Genomic DNA, 19,159 nt, shown 5'->3' with positions numbered 1-19,159 from the left:
CATTTTCACTGCTTCCTAGTTCCTATCACATTGCTCATAAACAGGTATCTGAGTAAACTTGTCCATAGGGTCATGACAATGGATGCTACTGAGTAAACTTGTCCATAGGGTCATGACCATGGATGCTACTAGGAACCTGCTTAAATGCATTATCTTCTTAGATGTCAACACATCACCACAAAAAAGCCAGGAATAGGATGCAGATGGTTAGCTTACTATTGTGATATATGGTTGCTGTAGCAGAGATATTATGGGAGTGTCCCCAGGGACATCACTTAGCATGGAATGAACTCAGGAGAAGACATATTCATCAGAATCTTGAGCTTTCGTGATGGTTGTTTTATTCGCTGATAAACAGGCTTTGAGAATGTGCTATGTGCCAGATACCTTGCTAGGTACTGGCAATATGAAGATGAACCTAAAAGATTTCATAATAGAGTCTCAGACTTAGTTGAATTTAAGTGGATTTGGATTGAGGTTCTGAATATCATTGAGAAGACTTTCCCTACCATTGTCTCTTCCCAGGGCTCTAAAATCCAGTGGGATCTGCGAATCAGTGACATATGGACTCCCATTCATCCTCAGACCCACAAGCTGCTGGCAGCTGGACTGGGATGAACTGGAGACAAATCAGCAGCATTTCCATGCTTTGTGTCACAGCCTGCTGGTGAGTGTCTGTCTCCAGGTGAGGAAGAGGAAGAATGTTAAAGTACCAACCACAGAAAAGCAGTTAGCTGAATCCTGCCCCGATTCCAAACCTGTCCCAGTCCTCAAGAGGACAGGAAAAAAACAAGAAATACTCTGAAATGTGTATTAAATATGACTTGCCTTTGTTGGTTTCATGTTATAGAGAATAATTCTTGAATTCAATGATATGATACTAAACTTAAAAAGCCCTATTTTTTACATTTATTCAATAAATGGCAGCTGGGAACTTTTCATAAGTAACTATATTTTAAAACCTATTTTCTTCCTAACACTGTGCTGGACATTATGGTTCATTTAAATGAAGAGCACCTAGTCTGTGCCAAACATTGTGCTAAGCCCTAGATATTTAGTGGTTAACATAATAGACATTATCTATGGCCTCAAGAAACTTACTCTCTAATGGAAGAGACAGAATAAAACATATACGTTCTTAATCGTGAGAAGTTTATGAAGGAAAAGAAGTAGCTGCTATAAGAGAGCCTCTCTGTGAAAGCGACATTTAAACTGAGACCTGCCAGATAAATGGGAATTAGCAAGGTGAAGGGTGGCAAGAAGAGCACTCCAGGTGCAGAGAAAGGAATGTGCAAAGACCCCGAGGCTAGAAAGAGCTGAGAGAATAATCAAGAATAAAAAAGCAGCCCTGGCTGAGTAGCTCAGTTGGTTAGAGCATTGTCCCGATACACCCAAACTGCCGGTTAGATCCCTCCCTGGTCATGGCACATGCAGGAAGCAACCAATGAATGCATAAATAAGTGGAACAACAAATCAATGTTTCTCTCTCTCCCCTCCACCTTCTCTCTCTCTCTAAAATCAATTTTTTAAATAATTTTTTTAAAGAAAGAGTAAAAAGGCCATTGTGACTGAAACAGAGTGAGGGGAGAGAGTCACAGGTGGGAAAGACAAGTGAATGGGAGTCAAATCGTGCAAAGCTTTGTAGACCAAATTAAATACTTTGGACTTTAAGTACAGAAAAAAATCATGATAAATGAATCATCTAAGTTGTTTTTTAATTACTTGGGCCAAAATTTGTGAAAGAATGAGCAGAGCCAAGAATAAAAAGAAGAAAATGAGGCAGGAGGGCATTTCAGTCGTCTAAGCAAGAGATGATGGTGGTTTTGACTGCAATGTTGAAAGTCAAGATGAGAAAGGTAAAAGGATTAAAGAAATATTTTAATGAAAGAGTCAGAACTTGGTGAAGGACTGGATGTGGGGAGTGAGGAAAAGAAAAATATCAAATTTTGGTTCAGTTTCTGATTTGAACAAGTAAATGTATGCCATTTCCTGAAATGACGAAACTAAAGAGCACATACATGAAACAGTAACGCAACACTTACAAAGCAAAATATATAAAACAGTCACCAGTATAATCCTAGGACATATGTAACTGCTAAGTGGATACATTATAAAGGTTTGACCAAGCAGAATACACATGATCAGAACAGCACAGCGATGTATCTTTTTCACTATCAGAAGCAGACTTCTTTTTTTCCTGTTTCAAAGCCCACACCCCCTTTTAGGTCCACCCACTGAGTTCCTGTTTCCTATCTGAAGAACACCCATCTCCTGTCTTTGCTCAGCAAAGACAAGAGACATGTTCTGACTGTTAGAGTCCAACAGCTCAGTTTACTATTTACCCCACCCAATTCCTTAGGATCTCAGAGATGCTACATTGGTTGAAAGGAATTTCCCTCAAGTGGCTTCAATACATTCTTACAGTACATGATATGTACTTTAAACAGACATTGGCAATATTTTTGTAGGACAAGTCATATGAAAAATCTGAATTACTTATTTTGAAATAACTTATTTTACTTTCTCTTTTATTAGCAATGAGTGATATAATTTTTAATTCTGTGTTACTGTGGAGTCCGGGTGTTCCACAGAGGTTATTTTTATATTGATGACTTCTGAAAAACAGGGACTGTTTCCAAACAGAAACTCCTCAGTCTTGGACCCTGGCAGCTCTCCCAGGAGGCCATCCAAAGTCCATTTTTTATAGTCTGCCTCAAACCTCATCTTCTCCAGGAATCCTTTACCAATGTGCCATCCCCAACAGCATCTCTTCTATTTTCATTCTTTTTATTTTAAATAAGTTAAAAATACAGAAAGTGTGAAGAACAAAGTTTTCTTACCTCCCAGAATTGAGAGTTGTTACATGTTGGCATCTTTGCCTTTAGCCTGTATGTGTATTTCTCTGTATGTAATAAATTATTCCTCAATACATATGAAGTGCCTCTGATCCCCAATCATCACACTCTACCTCTGCCTTATCCCCTGCAATTATCAACCCCAAATTAGCTGTGAATCCTTTGAGTTCATTTTTCATTTTCTGCTATTTCTTCATCTAAGTATCATGAATGCTTTTCTTTCTTTTTTGTATGGAGTTCTTGGTGGGGGCTCTAGGACAGTCAGTTTTCCCTGCTAGGCAGGGATAGCCAGGTGGCGTTGGTCTGTGAACACCCTCTAGCCACTAGATTTGATGAGGAGTAAGTATGTCTCGCTTTCCTCCTAAGTATGTCTTGTCTTCTCCCTACTACAATTCTGCATCTTGGTCCTTGGTAACAGATTCGTAGAAAAGTTCAAACAAATTTATGATGCTGTACCCAAAAACATCTGAGCCCAGTGCGGGGGGAGCTCTGTGACTAGAACTTTCAGCTTCACTTTTGATTTTCTAACTGATCTAGTTTTCCTCTTGTTTGGCTGCGAGAAGCTCAAAGCCAAATATAATGACATTTTAATACACTGCTAAAGGGAGTGTACATGTTCTGGAAAGTGATACCCTTCAACCCTTTAATTCCACTGCTGGGCATGTAGCCCAAGAAAACAATCAGAAAGGGAGCAAAGATATATATGTACCAGCATGTTCATCTTAGTGCTAGTCACTTAACTGAGTGTTCTGCATAATATACCTCGTTTAATCTTCACAGTAACTCTGTGAAATAGGAACTGTTGATCTTTTTTTTACAAATTGGGAAGACTGACATCTGAAGAGATCAAGTGACTTACCAAAGGTCACGCAGCTACCAAAGTGGCTAAGTCAGAATTTAAATCTAGTTCTGCAGTTTACAAAGCCAAAGCTTTTTATTTCTTGCTAAGTTCCCTACTCCAGATGTAGCCAGATAAATAGACTACAACACTGAGGCTAATTCTCCCTTTTCTGAACAACCCATGCTTCTGTCCTCCACTGGACATAAATTAAAGGGACTGGGTGCTTGTAACAGCTCCTCTCCCAACTTATGCTATTGTTTTTCCCTCTACTCTATGTTTATTCCACCTCACCCAGATGAAGGACCACTCTCCTTTTCTGGAAAAGAGAGAAGCAAAATAGTGTTTGCATGGCTCTTCCTTCATCCTTTTTACATGACATCCTCCAAGTAACAAAAAGCCTGAAAGGCAGTGTGTTACAGAGGAAAGAATTTTCCTCAAGACTCAGCTCATTCATTCAACAACTATTTTCTGAGTGCGTACTATGTAGCTAAAGTTATTTAGAATTTTAACCTTTTTGATTCTATTTGTACAAGTTTTAGCACTTCTTTAACTGCGTCCTTGGTTTCGTATTCTTTCTTACAAAGTTTTTCATATGTTCTTTTAAAATCTGATGTTGTCAGCTCTCCCGTGTAACTCTTCTGCCTTCTGTTTCTTACTGTGATGTTTCCCTTCAGCTAACTTCTCATTCTAACTTCTGTCTTTCTGTTAATAGCAGCACCACCATTGTCTACTCACTCGGGCTTGAAACCTCAGTCACTTTTAGGCCTCTCAGCCTTTACACCCACTTCATTACTAAGTCATATCAGTTTTCTTCTCATAACAGCAAGTGTAACTGTCCTTTCCTTCCCATTCCCACTACAAGTTCTCACCAAGATTTCTTCAGTTAACTCCTAACTGGCTTCCCTACCACTAGTCTCTTTTCCTTCTAATTTGCCCTGCTCATTAAGCCAGATTAATTTTCTTGAAGCACTCCCCAGACTACCCCATGTATTTCCCTGGTGCTGGTATGCAGGACCTTAGCCTTTTCTGTTCTATCCTCATAGCATCTTCCGGTATTGCATGTATCTTCTTCTCTCCATTCTACATATCACTATCCTCGTTTAGGCCCTTTTTACCTCTTTCCTTTAATATTGCAATACTATCTTAACTTGCCTAAATGCCTTTCATGCTTCCCCTTCCCAATCCATTTTACATACTGCCACCAGCTTAAACTTCTTGAAACACAGCGCTGATCCTACCCTTTCAGCTTAAAGATATTTTGTGACTAGTATTCATTACATTTAACCAAGTTTTCAAACTCCAGCCTTGTCTCCCATTATTCCCCTTCATGTATCATATATGCCAACCAAATTAATATGCAGACTTTAAATTGCCCTACCTTTGAACTTTTATTCATGTTATCCCTTCTCCTGTGTTCCTGAAAGACTCAGCTCAAATTGTCCTTCTGTACTGAAGCTTTGCTGGATCTTGTATTTATCATTAGACCTTTGTACACTCTATTTCTTTTTAGATAAAAGCATATTTCAATTCATTTTAAGTATATGATCCTATAAGACATGGGTTAAAGTGTAGGATGTAAATTTGACTACCCAGACTTCAGGATAACATGATTGCCTTTCCCTGGCATTTCTACCACTTCTTCATTTTCCCCACTAATTTCTCAGCCTTGAGTTTAGATTCAGAGTAGAAACTGTTACCTCTTTCTTGGGAGGCAAGGCAAGGCAGTTTTCTAACCTGTTGTGGTAAAACATAATTTTTATTGTCCACGAAAAGCATGGACTTTAGAAAGAGATGGCCCTAATGATAGCTTCATTATTTCCCAACTGTGTGAATTTAGGCAACATACTTAAGCCCTCTAAGCATCAGTGTACAGTGTATTCATCTCTTTGTAACCCTAACAAGTCTCCTGGCCCCCTGTGGTTTAGTCTCTGCATAATTGGTAAAGAAGCACTACCCAAAGGCCAAAGGGTATTTTTTAAATTAATTAATTAGTTTGTTTTATTTTATTTTTTTTTTTAGAGAGAAGGGAAAGGAGAAAGAGAGGGAGAGAAACATCACTGTGTGGTTGCTTCTCACTCGCGCCCCCAACTGGGGACCTGACATGCAACCTAGTCATGTGCCCTGACTGGGGATCGAACCAGCGACATTTGGCTCTCAAGCCGACGCTCAGTCCACTGAGCCACAGCAGCCAGGGGTCCAAAGGCGAAAGGGTATTTTTAAAATTACCCTGTAGTTGATTTGTGCTTTCAAAGAACACCAAAAAAGCAATTGTTCACAACCTACAATAAGGCTTCTCAAATGTTCTTCCTCTGCTCCTCTATTAATATAACCTGGATCTGCCCCAAGACTCTCTCTCTCTCTCTCTCTCTCTCTCTCTCTCTCTCTCACACACACACACACAATGAATAAATAAATAAACACAAAAACACTATCTACATCCCCAGTCCTTGTTCTTCTATCTTCTTCCTTGCTCTGTCTCAGCCATATAATTCTCCATGTAGTGACAGTCTCTCTAACATTGACCCCTCCCTCTCAGGTCCTGTCTCTCCCTATCTATTTAAAATATCCAGGAAGAGAATTCACAATATTTCTCCTTTTTTGAGTAGAAGTAAAATGGGAGAAAAGGGGGGAAGATGCACAACAGACACACATTAGTAACTCTTGTCCCTGCCACATGTAAATAGAGACAATAAAAATATACCTCATATGGTTTTTAAGATGAGTAAGTAACAATGTGTGTATAAAGCACCCAGCATATGTCTGGCATGCAATTTGCATATAATGGTTTGTTAATTCTATGATTTTTCATCTGTTCCTTTTCTATTCAAATTCTCTGAAGGAATTCTCCATATTTTCACCTATATTCTTGAACATACTAATTATATTTTAAGGTTCTTATCCACTAACCCCAATACCTGGATCACCTGTGGTTTTTTTCCTATTGTCTCTTTTATCTTGTGGTTTTCAGACATGTGGTCTTGTCTTTTGGTGCACCTGATAATATTATAATGAAAGATGCTCATTGCATCTAAATAAATTGTAGAGGCTCCAGTGGTGTGGGCTTCCTCTAGAGAGGGTTCATCCTGCCCTGCACTAAGCAGATAGAGAAGTGACAGATCACCTCATTGCATCCCAGAGTTTTGCTGAATCAAGGTTGGGCTGCAGCCCTGCTAAGAGTCTCTCCATCTACTCCTGGTTTGCCCCTGGCCCTCCAGGATCTTCTGCTGAAAACCTGGTATAATGTGTGCCCCTTCCTTGGCTGCTACAGTGCTCTTCTAGAGGCTTTCTCCTTAGGTGTTTTTGTCTCTTGCTCTGTGCAGCCCCAGTATCTTGCAAATGTGCTGAGTTAAAAATTTGACCTGAGCCCCCACCCTACCCCTGCCAAGTCTCTATTAAAAGGTCTGCTGGTTTCTCTGTTTCCTTCCAAGTGCCTCAGCAGGTACAAATCCTAGATTCGCAGCCCCCATCCTGACTACAACTCAGAACCAATATATTCCCTCATAGTAAAAGCATTTGCAAACAATGCCCTCATCTCTCTGAATTCTTTCCTTTCCAGAGACTTAGCTGCCTCTCATTTTGTCACAGCACCTCCTCACTGCCTTCAGACAAATGCTTTCTGTATATTATTCGACTTTTCTAACTGTACTAGGCAAGAGAACCAGTCTGCCTCTGGCCATTCCAACCCTCTCAGATGCAGAAGTAGATACTAATGTTCACTGATTCCCACTTTGTACCCTCTATCTGGCTGGACAACCCATAATACATTTTCTGATTTACCCTCAGTCAGTTGGCACTCTACCATGTTCTCATTTTCAGGTTCTCAGGTTTCCTTGCAATTATAAGCAGAGCTCAGTTCCTTCAATGCTATCTGTTCCTCCACACCTTCTTTAACAGCAGTTCTGTACAAAGTTCACACTGCCATAATCTAATTCAGATCATTAGTGCCAGCCCACCAGGCCTCATCGACTACAAAAGTTGTGTAACTTTTCAAATTACATTCTACACATACTCTAAAACCTTAGTCAACTGTAGCCTTAATCCATTCCCTGATTATTTTTACTTGACAACTGAATGTCGTGCCTTTCTGTCTTCATAGAATACTTTGTTTTCTTTGAATATTTTGCTTCTTTTTCCTCAGAAAAATATTCCTTCTGCAGATAAGCAAGGCTTTTGAAAAACCCATCTCCCAATCTCTCCTGAAAGATATGTGCTGTCCACCAGTCCCATAAATTTCACTCCAGACCACAAAACAGATATGTGTTTTGATATCATTCTTCAGTTTTATAGATTGATATCTAAGAATTAGTAAATCATTTTTACACTAACAAAATTTAATAAACAGAATCTGATCATTATTAAATGTGTTTTAATTTAAATTTTTTAACACTTTATGGTGCTTACCATGAGACTGAAACAGTTCTAAACATTTCACAAATATTAATTTACATTATCTCCATAACCATCCTAGGGCGTAGCAATGAGAAAGTGAGGCCCAGAGAGATTAAGTACTTTCCCAAGATTCCACAGCTAGTAAATGAGAGAGCAGGATTGAACCCAGAAAGGTTGACTCCAGGACCCAAACACTTAACTGCTCTATGACCAGGTGAAATTCATTATCATATTGATTGCAGGAGTTCTCTGAAATACATTAACTACTCAGTAAGAACACATAAAATAGCTTCTCCCAGACTTCAGGAAAAGCTCTGAGTGAGGCTCCCTTCTAGCTAGCAAAAGTGGGTGGTTTGCATTTCTATGAAGCTTATCTTATCTTGGCTCTATTACTGCCCTATCCTTATTTTTTCTTTGCCCGATTCCCTTACTTGTTTATTTTATCTTTTTGTGCTGTTGCATTTTCCTAAACTGGCATAACTACTTTGAGGAATGTGGTAGGGAATATATATATATGAATTTTTCCAAGTATATATGAGATGAATCTATCCATCACCAGGAAAACATAATTTCAATTACCAAATTCTCCTGTGTAGTCCCAGTAATGCAGCTAGTGACTCACTTTCCACATCCTTATTTCTCTTACAAAGTCATGGCTGTGTGAACTAGAAAAAGAAATGAAAATACCACCTAGGTCTTTCAGTTTCCTATTTAAAATGTCAGTGTCTCTGGAGATGCATTCCAGAGTTTTCCTGGCCATGTCTGCCCTAATTGGCCACAGAAATGACAGAATTCAAGCCAGGATGTGTCCAGCAGGAGTCTAAGTACGCAGGCAATGACCTGGTTGGGCTGTAAATGGGTGGAGAAATGGAAAGTCCTTGGTTATACTAGGCATAGAGTCAAGAGCAAGAATCCAAGCTGAGAGCGGGGTAATGGCAGGTCAGGAGGCATTTTCTGAAGAAGAAGAAAAATCAGAATGTGGTTAGAGTACAGTGCCTGCAGGGAAACAGACAAGTGCTAGGACAGCAGGCTAGCATGGGATCAGTGGGCTTCTTGTGACCCAGCCTTGTCTATTTCTCTTGATCCATCTTTCACCATGCCCCTTCGATTGTCCACTCCAGCCACACTAATAAATTACTAAATATTCCTGAAATATGTTAAACTGTTTCACATCTCCACCTTTTTTCATGCTGCTCCTTTCCCCTTACCTCTGTCCACCTGACAAATATCTACTCATTTTTTTCCAGATTTTGCTTCAATACCTTCACTATGACCCTTTTCCTGTACTTCCTCACCCCAGTTACAGCTGGGCCCATTTATCCTTTTTTGCCCCTTCCCCACCCACATACCCATTGCCACATCTATCTGGGGCTTCACACCACTGATAAGTGGTATAAGTTTGCACCTTATCTCCCTGATGTGAGAAATGTCACATTACTATATTTTTGTAAATCAAATTTAGAATATATTAGTCCCCAAGTGCCAGAATATTGCTACACTCAATATCTTTATGAGTGCCTCTCCCCCTCCCTCAGAGTCTCGGGGTGCTAAGAGTCCAGAAAATATGGGAAATGGCCCTTTGGTTTTCAACACCCTTCGAGTACATTGCTGAATAGAAGTGGCAAGAGCAGACATCTTTGTCTTGTTCCTGATCTAGGGGCAAAGCATCCAGTCTTTCACCAGTACCTATGATGTTAGCTGTGGGCTTATTGTAGAGACCTTTGTCAGGTTGAAGAAGTTCCATTCTAATCCTAGTGTGTTTAATGTTTTTCTCATAAAAGGGTTTGGATTTTATCGAATGCTTTTTCTGCATCTATTGAGATAATTGTGTAGTTTTTGTCCTCTGTTCTATTAACATGGTGTATTACATTGTTTGATTTTTGGATATTAAACCAGCCTTGCATTCCTAGGATAAATCCCACTTGGTTGTGGTGGATAATCCTTTTATATGATCCTGAACTTGGTTGGCTGATGTGTTGTTGAGGATTTTTGTATCTATATTCATAAGGGACATTGGTCTATGATTTTCTTTTCTTGTGATGTTTTTGTCTGATTTTAGTATCAGGGTTAACGCTGGTCTCATAGAATGATTTGGAAAGTGTTCCTTTATCTTCTGTTTTTTTGGAAGAATTTGTGAAAGATTAATATTATTTCTTTAAAGCTTTAGAAGAATTCCCAGTGAAACCACCTGGACTTTAGCTTTTCTCTATGGAAAATTTCCTAATTACTAGTTCTTTATCTTTTATTGTATTAGGCTGTACCAACAAAAGTTAATATAGCAGACCTGAGACTTCTATCCTTAGATAGTCCTGCTTGCAAGATTGACCCTTGTGTGGGGCACGAGAGGGCAGGTAGAGATGGAAAATGGTAAAAGAGGGATAAATTGTAATGAAAAAAAATACAATAAGAAATAAACTCTTTTAAAAATAAAAGATTGACACTTGACTGGCATCTGGGAATTTGGATTTGAAAAGTGTTTCTACTATTTCCTAAATAATAAAAGTGGCACACTGTGCCTAAACTGAGCAAAAATATATGGTTTATGCTAAACACATGCTTTTCTTCTAGGACTGTAGAATTTTCTATGTGCTAGGTACAGGGTACCTATTTGACCAGTCCCCAATAAAAATGTTGGGTACAAATGTGTAATGACTTCTTCTGGTGGACATTTTACACATGTCACAATTTGATGCTAGAGGAAATAAGCTCATCCTGTGTGACTTCATAGGTAGAGAACTCTTCAAAGCTTGTACTTGGCTTCCTCTGGACTTCACCCCCATGAGCCTTTTCCTTTTGCTGATTTTGCTTTGCATCCTTTTTCTGTAATAAAGCATATCTATGAGTGACTATACACTGAATCCTGTAAGTTCTCTTAGTGAATTGCTGAGCCTGAGAGTGGTCTTGGGGACCCATGACACAGATTTATTCAGATTTTCTATTTCTTCTTGAGTCAGTCTCAGTAATTTGTGTCTTTCTAGAAATATGTCCATTTCATCTGTATTTTGGGGTCATACAATTGTTTATAATATTTCCTTATTATCCTTTCAGTTTCTGTAAGGTCAGTAGTGATGCCACCCTTTTACTTTTTATTTTAGTAACTTGGGTATTTTCTCTTTTTTCCTTGATCAGTCTAGCTAAGTGTTTGTCAATTTTGTTAGTCTTTTCAAAGAATGAACTATTGCTTCCATTGATTTTCTCTATTATTCTTCTATTCTCTAGTTCATTTATTTCTATTCTGGTATTGTCTTATTTCCTTCCTTCTGCTTGCTTTAGTTTGGTTTCTTTTTCCTAGTTTCATTAGATGGAAGGTTATACTATTGATTTGAGGTCTTTATTTTTAATTGAGGAGTTTTCAGCTATAAATTTTTCTCTAAACTACGTTAGTTGTTTTTCACAAGTATTAGTATGTTGTGTTTTTATTTTCACTCATCTCAAATTATCTTCTAATTCCCCTAGTGATTTCTTCTTTGAACCATTAATTATTTAGGAGTATGTTGTTTAATTTTCATACATTCGTGAATTTCCCAAATTTCTTTTTTTTGTTATTGATTTCTAATTGCATTCCACTTAGTCAGAGAAGATACTTTGGATGATTTTAATCTTTTTAAGTTTATTGTACCCTGATTTATGGTCTATCCTGGAGAATGTTTCATGTTTACTTGAGAAGAATGTATAAACTGATGTTCGGGGGTTTGCAATGTCTTTAACTATCTTCTGTAGTCTCCTTTTTGGAAGCCAGTGTGAGGGGAGCAGAATAGTGAATATTGCAGCTTTATTTTTCTCCCTCTCCTAGTTCTGCCTTCTGATGTGAGAAAACAAACAAATAATGTCAGATTAAACTAATTTCCTCCTAATGCCCTTTCAGATACAAAAACAAAAACAAAAACAAACACAGAAAACCAGGCATGCATGACTATTTCATAACTAGTTGTGATTTCTATGCCTGGATGCATTAGGACAATGAAATGTGTCTCTGCCCACAGCAAAGCAAACTGAGTGTTCTTGTTCTTCCCTACTCTCAGTGGCTGCCTCAGAAATGCTCTTACTCAGGAATTGGTCAGTGCTCCTTTTATTTATTTTTTAAATTATTTATTTATTTTTTGAGAGAGGGGAAGGAAGGGAGAGAGGGAAAGAAACATCAATTGGTTGCCTCTCGCATGCCCCCAACCAGGGACCTGGCCTGCAATCTAAGCATGTGCCCTGACCAGGAATCAAAAAGGTGACCTTTCAGTTTGCAGGCAATGCCCAACCCACTGAACCATACCAGTCAGACAGTCAGTGCTTCTTTAATCACTTAATTTGTTCCTAGACCATCACATTGATGTCAGACCAAGGAACTCTGGTTTGCTGAGATTAGAGCTTTTACCTGTTATAATAAATTCCCACTGGCCCTTTTGGCAAGGTCTATACCAATGTCATTAAAATTGTCACTTCTCCTATTTTCCCAGATACCAGAAGTGAGTAACCACATCCTCTTCTTTTACTTGGGTATCTGTAATGGATCCATTTGGCTGCAACTAACAGAAAACCAATCTAACTCTAACTTGAGTAATTAAGAATTTATTTTTCTCATTAACAAGAAGTGTGGGAACAGATGATTATGAGCTGGTGCAGTTGATCAATGATACCATCAAAGACTCAAGCTCTTTCAATTTTTCCACTGCAGCAACCATAGCAGGTGTACTTTATCCTTATGCCTATTGCCTCATGGCCACAAGATGGCTGTTGCAACTTCAGACTAAGTCCTGTTGTCCACGTCCATGGGTCCTTTATACTTGTTCCTTGATTAGACCCTTCCCCTTCTAATTGAACGACAATAAAATAAAATAAATGAAAAAAAAAAAAAAAAGACTAAGTCTTGTCCTGGGGAGAAAGAAGGGGTAGGGTGCAGAGACAAAAAAAAAAAAAAAAAAAAAAAAAAAAAAAAAAAAAAAAACTTGCCAGAATATTCCAAAGCTTTTTCAGAAGCCCTACCCAGCAACTTCTGCTTATGCCTCATTATTTAAATCTGGGTTACAAATCACCCATTGACCAATCACTGAAAGGCTGAAAAATGGGTAGGGAGAAAGGAAAAGGAAAAAGGGAGGGGGGGCAGTGGCCAGTGAACCAGCAGTGGCTGCCACACCTTCCTTCACAATCTTAAAATGCAAAGTTAGGGTAAGGGCTAGGGAGGATGATTCTAGTATGGCAGCCCTTCAATTCTGCTTCTGTCCACACCTGCTCTAAACAGAATCAGTCCCCACCACCTAAAAATCTAAGCTCCCTGGCCCCTTCTATAGCAAAGTCTCTAACCACAACATAGACACATTTTCACCTGCCTTTTGTTAAATTTAGTATCTAACTCATGCTCCTTTCTTTAGAATTAGCAAAAGCATATTCTAAGTATTCATCAGTCATCTAGAGTCATTAAACACTGTTCTATTTGAGAACCCCAAAGGCTGGGGTATTCCAGAAGACATCCCCCTGTCAGTGCTTCTTCTCAGCCTCAGAGACCTGTTGTGGCAGTTAACCATTTCTGTCACAGCTACAATTGTGCGTACCAACAGGTCAATGCATGACCTGGGTAACATGTTTAAGCTTGGGTCCTGGATTTCAAATCTCTGAAGAGGTTAGAAATTCAGATTCCAAGATTCCAAAATAGGGACCTTAAAGTTCAACTTCCTTACCTCTCACTTTCTCAGAGTTCTCCTGGAAATTACTGATAAATTAATATCTTTATCGAGCTCTAATAAAGATGCATTTGTCTCTGTTCCTTCCAGAACCTTCTGTCACCCTCTGTAAAAAGTTTTAAAGCATTTTGTAAAATCCTTTCAACTCAATCTCTTCCCAATTTTCTGATAGTCCTCACATTAGGAGTTACTTCGGAGAGACCTCATTCATTTCTGCATACCAGTTCTCTAACAGAATCTTAGCTATAGTCTCAAAATCAGTCAGCTGAAATTCTTGGGGTCATAATTTTTTTGTGTGCAACATTCAAAGATTCTTAGTACTCCCATGATGTAGCAAGTGTGGATTTTTTCCATAACACTAAGGTGCAAGAAATGTCAAATACTATAGTTAGCCCCCAGTGACTTGCCACAGTGGCAAGATACTCCATTCTCCATGGAATCTTGGAAAGGTGACTAACAACCTCAGTTTTCCCAGGAGTGAGTGGTTTTCTGAGACACAGGACTTCCAGTGCTAAAAATAGGCTAACCAGATCAGTTGGCCATCCTAAGTCTGGGCAAACATTAGTTTACAATGTAAGCTCTAAGAGGGCAATAAACATGTCTAATGAATTTCTATATACCCACACCTAGTGCTCAGACATAATAGGCACTCAATAAATTCTCAATAAGCAAAGTAATTTACAAACAAATGCATGAACCTGTATAAAAATAGAAAATGATGATGATGATGATGATGATGATGATAATACAAAGCCTGAGTTGATCTCAAAAGCCACATCAGAAGTTACTTGAGCCAACTGAAATGGAATGCCCTGCCACTTCCTACTTATCCCTTCCAGAGAACATCCCTTTCAGGTTTAAACAGGCCATGTCCTCAGAGGAGGGGCAAATTTCCCCTATGTACACATACACCATGATTTCTATATCGTCTATTTTCAATTTATGGACTGGAGAAGCATCAGGTAGCCTTTCCATCATGAAGGTCTTCCTCAGGAAGACAGCATGTCTCCGGATATGAGCAAAATGTTAAGAAAGAATAAACTTCTGAAGGCACCTATCACCTGCCCAGCCTTACAGACCTCCCAGAGTTCTGTGCTGCACAGAATGATGACAGTGATTTAAAGTGTCCAGAACCTCCCCCACCACCCCCACCCCAGCACAGCCCCTTGGAACATAACTCTAATGCTACAGTAGGTTTTTCTGCTTCACTGTCACTTTCCACGAGACTTCCACAAAACACTGATATTCTTCTATTTCCTTAATATCTTTTTTCTTTTTTTTTTGCCTTTTATGTTATTTCTTCCAACTTTTCATATAAATTAGAGTGCTGTCTTTATGTAGTAGGGAGACCATTATGTCTGTACCAACTATAATTGATGATCACCTCGAGCAAGAGAACACAGTTTACAGAGTGTAACAGTTTTGACTCCATATTTCCTGGTGTTTTGTAGTTTTCCTTGAAAAACGAACACAGAAAATCTCATTTCTATCCCTGATTTCAAAGGGTGCACCTACAAAATTTGCTCATATGTCTGTATCCTCTCTTTACCTATGTGCTAACTAGCCTCTGGTCTCCACGGCACATGGCAAAGTGTCACCACTCTCTTCCGCAGTACCCTTCACTCACAGATCACTGCCCCTGAAATTATTTTTGTCCTGTGACTGGCTGAGTTGACCTCAAAAGTCCTTTTCCTAACCCCCACATCACCCCCACCTTGTTGTACCAAAGGTTTCCTCTCTCTGTTCTCCCCTCCTCCTCTTGCTGCACAGGCAACTTTGACCATCTGCTTCTTAAACCCTCTCTGGGCATTCTAGAGGTTCCCCTATCATCCCCCTCTACCCTAGTCATGCAACACAACCAGATTTTATCACCTTCAAAATAAGACCTGAATTTTCACAACACCCCACACAGGTCTTTGTTTCAAGACTCTGTTTTTAAGAATTATAAGTCTTGCCCTGACTGGTGAGGCTCAGTGGTTTGGCCATTGCCTGGTGGACTGAAAAGTCACTGGTTTGGTTCCCAGTCAGAGTGCATGCCTGGGTTTCAAGATAGGTCCCTCGTTGGGGTTGTGTAGGAGGCAGCCAATCAATCTTTCTCTCACACAATGATATTTCTTTCCCTCTCTTTCTCCCTCCCTTCCTCTCTCTCTAAAAATAAGTAAATAAAATATTGTTTCTGTAGTAATAATTTTTTTAAAGAATTTTAATTCTTAAAACTCTAAATTTACCATTAAAATAACACAATAGCCCTCTCTGGAGTAAACACCAACTTCGGGTTAAATGGGATCTCTTAACTTGTCTCTCTACTGTTGACCCTTTTGTGTACATCCCTGACCAGGGAAACATAGCAGTACTTGAGGGCACTGGTGATTCAGGCAAGAAGTCCCTCCTTCCCAGAGACAGGGGGAAATGGTTCAACCCTCCCTGACACCATCCCCCTCCAGGAATTCAGGGAAACCTCAGTTGGGATTGATCCTCAAAATGTTCCAAAGACTGGAGATGAACCAGAGTTTATGTATTTCCTTGTTTCAGAAAAGAGAATGGCTGCTGTTGGCCAAAGGGGAGCCCCAGAGTCGGGGACACAGCCTGAAAGAGACTCCCAGCACCTTCTATGTGATCATGCCATCGCGATCCCTAACTCTGCTGGCGAAGGCAGTGGCTACGCGGGAGCTGATGCTGCCCAGCGCCTTCCCCCTGCTCCCTGAGAACCCTCCCGATGACAGCCTTAAGATTGTGGAGGCAAGTGGGGTCCAGAGCTCATGAGAGAGGTAGAGGGGAGAGAAGAGACAGGGATTCGAGAAAAGGGCAAGGAAGAGGGATGAGCCAGTGAGGGGAAGGACAGGGAGCCGAAGGAGAAGTGGTCCCAAGGGTATGGTGAGAGGGTCAGAAAAGAAACAAGGGTAGAAACTGAGCTGAAGCGGGAGGAAGTAAGTAGTAATGGTGTGTTCCCGGAGGGCTCTCTCTCTGCATTACAGGTGCACATGTGTGCACCTATTTCTGTCTGTTGAGGGAAAGAGAAAAAGGCAGACAATGTAGGTGCCCAGAAATGAAAGGGCTTTGAAATCAGACTCTGATGCAAAGGAGGGAATAGCTCTGAAGGCCATTTTCTCCCTCTCCTTTTCCTTGGATCTGGATTCTGGATTTCCTCTGCCTGCCTCCCCACTCGGGGCAGGAGAGCGGCACTGGGTAGGGAGAACTGGAACCACCTTGCTGCTGGATCACTGGCTCATGTGCAGAGAGGACAGAGCCTGGGATTGTGCTCTCCGCTTGGCAGCCATGGGGATGCAGAGAGAGGTGGGCACAAGTGGCTGTGGCTTGCTCAGCGTCTCACTTCAGGGCCAATGGTTCCTGGCACAGGATGTTGTGGCTGGAAAACCTGAATGCTCAGGAATGCTGTGCTCTCGTGTCCTTTGGTTATGCTCACCTCGCAGGCAGGCCGAGAACTCAGTGTACTCACCTTGAATACTGCGAGCATCCCGAGGCCACAGACACACACCTCCTCATAGCCTTGCACACTGGACCCCTTGTAACTCTCCCAAGGCTCTAGAATCCCATTAGACACTTCTCCGGGGCCCGAGTGTTCAGTGTACCCAACCACTCGGAGTTGCTCTCACTTCTTATACCTGTGCCTGACACTTACCTCACAAACACTCAGACCTGAGGCCAGAACATCCTGTGGGACACTCATCTATTTCACAGCCTTCATAAGTGCCCTGGGTCTTCCTTCACATCTCCTCCAGTCTCTTACACTCAAAGGGCTCTACCTAATATCTTGTGTTCTATGACCTCAAGTTCCCCAGATGAGGGTCCTCCTCTCTTCCTCAGAACGTACTGGACGGCCTGGAGCTAGAGCCCACCTACAACCCCTTACAGGTTTGGAGTCACCTGTACTCGCACCTGATGGGCATCTTTGCCAAGCCTCGGGACCGACACCACCCAAGCTGGGAGAGCCGGGCTGTCAGAAAGGTATGGTTCTCCTCCTTACTCCCCTCCCTCCCCTTTATGCCCAGAATCCAGGAGAACCCCCCTTTCTGTCCCCAATACCCACCCCACCCCCTTCCCAGGGGGTGGCCGTCTTCCCTGGATTCTGCTGGTGGAGGAGAGAACCAGGCCTCCAGGAAAGAAAAAGAGCAGCCCTTTGCCCTAGACAAAGGAAATTATAACCCCTCCCCAGTAGGGAAGATCTTGTGCTTGGGCATTGACATATGATAATGTTCAAGTATCTTAATTTAGTATTTAGTCATTAAAGAGACCATTGTCCCACTGAGCAAAACAGCTGCACTGGAACTACAACCATAGCCCTTCATTGAAAAGAAAGCTGAAGGGAAGGTAGGAAAAGAAATGCCCCAGAGAAGGGAAATAAGCATTTACTGAGCACAAGTCATTTGCCTGGTGCTGTGACAAGCCCTTTCACATATAATTTTTTCATTTACTCTTCACAGCATCCCTGCAAGGTAAGCATTATGCTCATTTTACAGACAAGCAAAGAAAGGGAGGCTGACCAAGGTTAGTAGTTTGTAGAGAGGGCTCTAGTGACAAGGGTTAAAGAGAAGAGTAATTGAATATGGAGAGTTACTTTTACAAAAAACATATTTTATAATATTTGAGTTTCCTTTTGCCCTTACTAACTTTTTCTAGTTTCACAGTAATAGAGCCTTTAGAAAAACTGCTTTCCCTTAGCTGAAGTTACGAGAGATGTTTCCAGACTCGGAGGAACAGAACCCACCATAAGTAAGCTGGTGGGCAAGCTAACAAAGGAGGGACACTCAGCCAGGGCATGGGCACTGGGGGAACTGAAGTCCAGGGGACTCCACTTCCCTGAGTTTTGAGGCTGTCACTCCAGGGATGGGACAAGGGACGGAGTTAGGACAGCAGACCCAGAAGGGAATGGGCTAAGCGATCAGGAACTCTGGTCTTCAGAGATGGCTCTTCTCACCCTTTTCAGGCTGGGCAGCTGCAAACCAATCAAGTTCGAGCTACGGTGGCCCCTCTACCTATGACCCCAGCCCCTGGCAGAGCCCCCAAGATGCCAGCAGCCAGCAAAGCCTCCTCAGAATGCTTCTTCCAGCTTTCCAAAGACGAGGATGAGGAAGAAGATGAGGAGGAGTATCCCTCAGGGCCTTAAGTAATCAGCACCAGAGCCTGGCTGCCCTGCTTAACCATATCCATGGCCCTGGCTAGTGTGGTTCAGTGGATTGAGTGCCAGCCTATGAACAGAAAGGTCACCAGTTCAATTCCGGGTCAGGACACATGCCTAGGTTGTGGGTTAGGTCCCCAGTTGGGGGCATGCGAGAGGTAACTGATCAATGTTTCTCTCTCACATTGATGTTTCTCTCCCTTTGTCCCTCCTTTCCCCTCTCTCCAAAAATAAAGTCTTTTTTTAGGTAAATAAAATCTTTTTTAAA

The 19,159-nt window shown here is 41.0% G+C and overlaps 1 protein-coding gene across 2 annotated transcripts in view; it reads left to right on the top strand.

Annotated features, from left to right (window-relative positions):
• M1AP (meiosis 1 associated protein) overlaps nt 1–19,121 on the top strand; it is a 64,781-nt gene extending 45,660 nt beyond the window's left edge. Inside the window, exons 6-9 of one of the 2 annotated variants that reach the window (XM_090281594.1) lie at nt 526–667; nt 16,287–16,493; nt 17,580–17,720; nt 18,700–19,121. In XM_090281594.1, the coding sequence (XP_090137720.1) occupies nt 526–667; nt 16,287–16,493; nt 17,580–17,720; nt 18,700–18,879 (670 nt within the window). In that variant the 3' untranslated portion in view covers nt 18,880–19,121. The remainder of the gene's footprint in view (nt 1–525; nt 668–16,286; nt 16,494–17,579; nt 17,721–18,699) is intronic. The other variant, XM_090281595.1, reaches the window with a different exon arrangement.
• The last annotated feature ends 38 nt before the right edge of the window (nt 19,122–19,159 follow it).

Source organism: Furipterus horrens, unplaced genomic scaffold (assembly GCF_987537825.1).
Source record: "Furipterus horrens unplaced genomic scaffold, mFurHor1.1.pri manual_scaffold_6, whole genome shotgun sequence".
NCBI lineage: Eukaryota > Metazoa > Chordata > Mammalia > Chiroptera > Furipteridae > Furipterus > Furipterus horrens.
The sequence above is the reverse complement of the archived record's forward strand: the minus strand, read 5'-3'. Positions and strand labels throughout refer to the sequence as shown.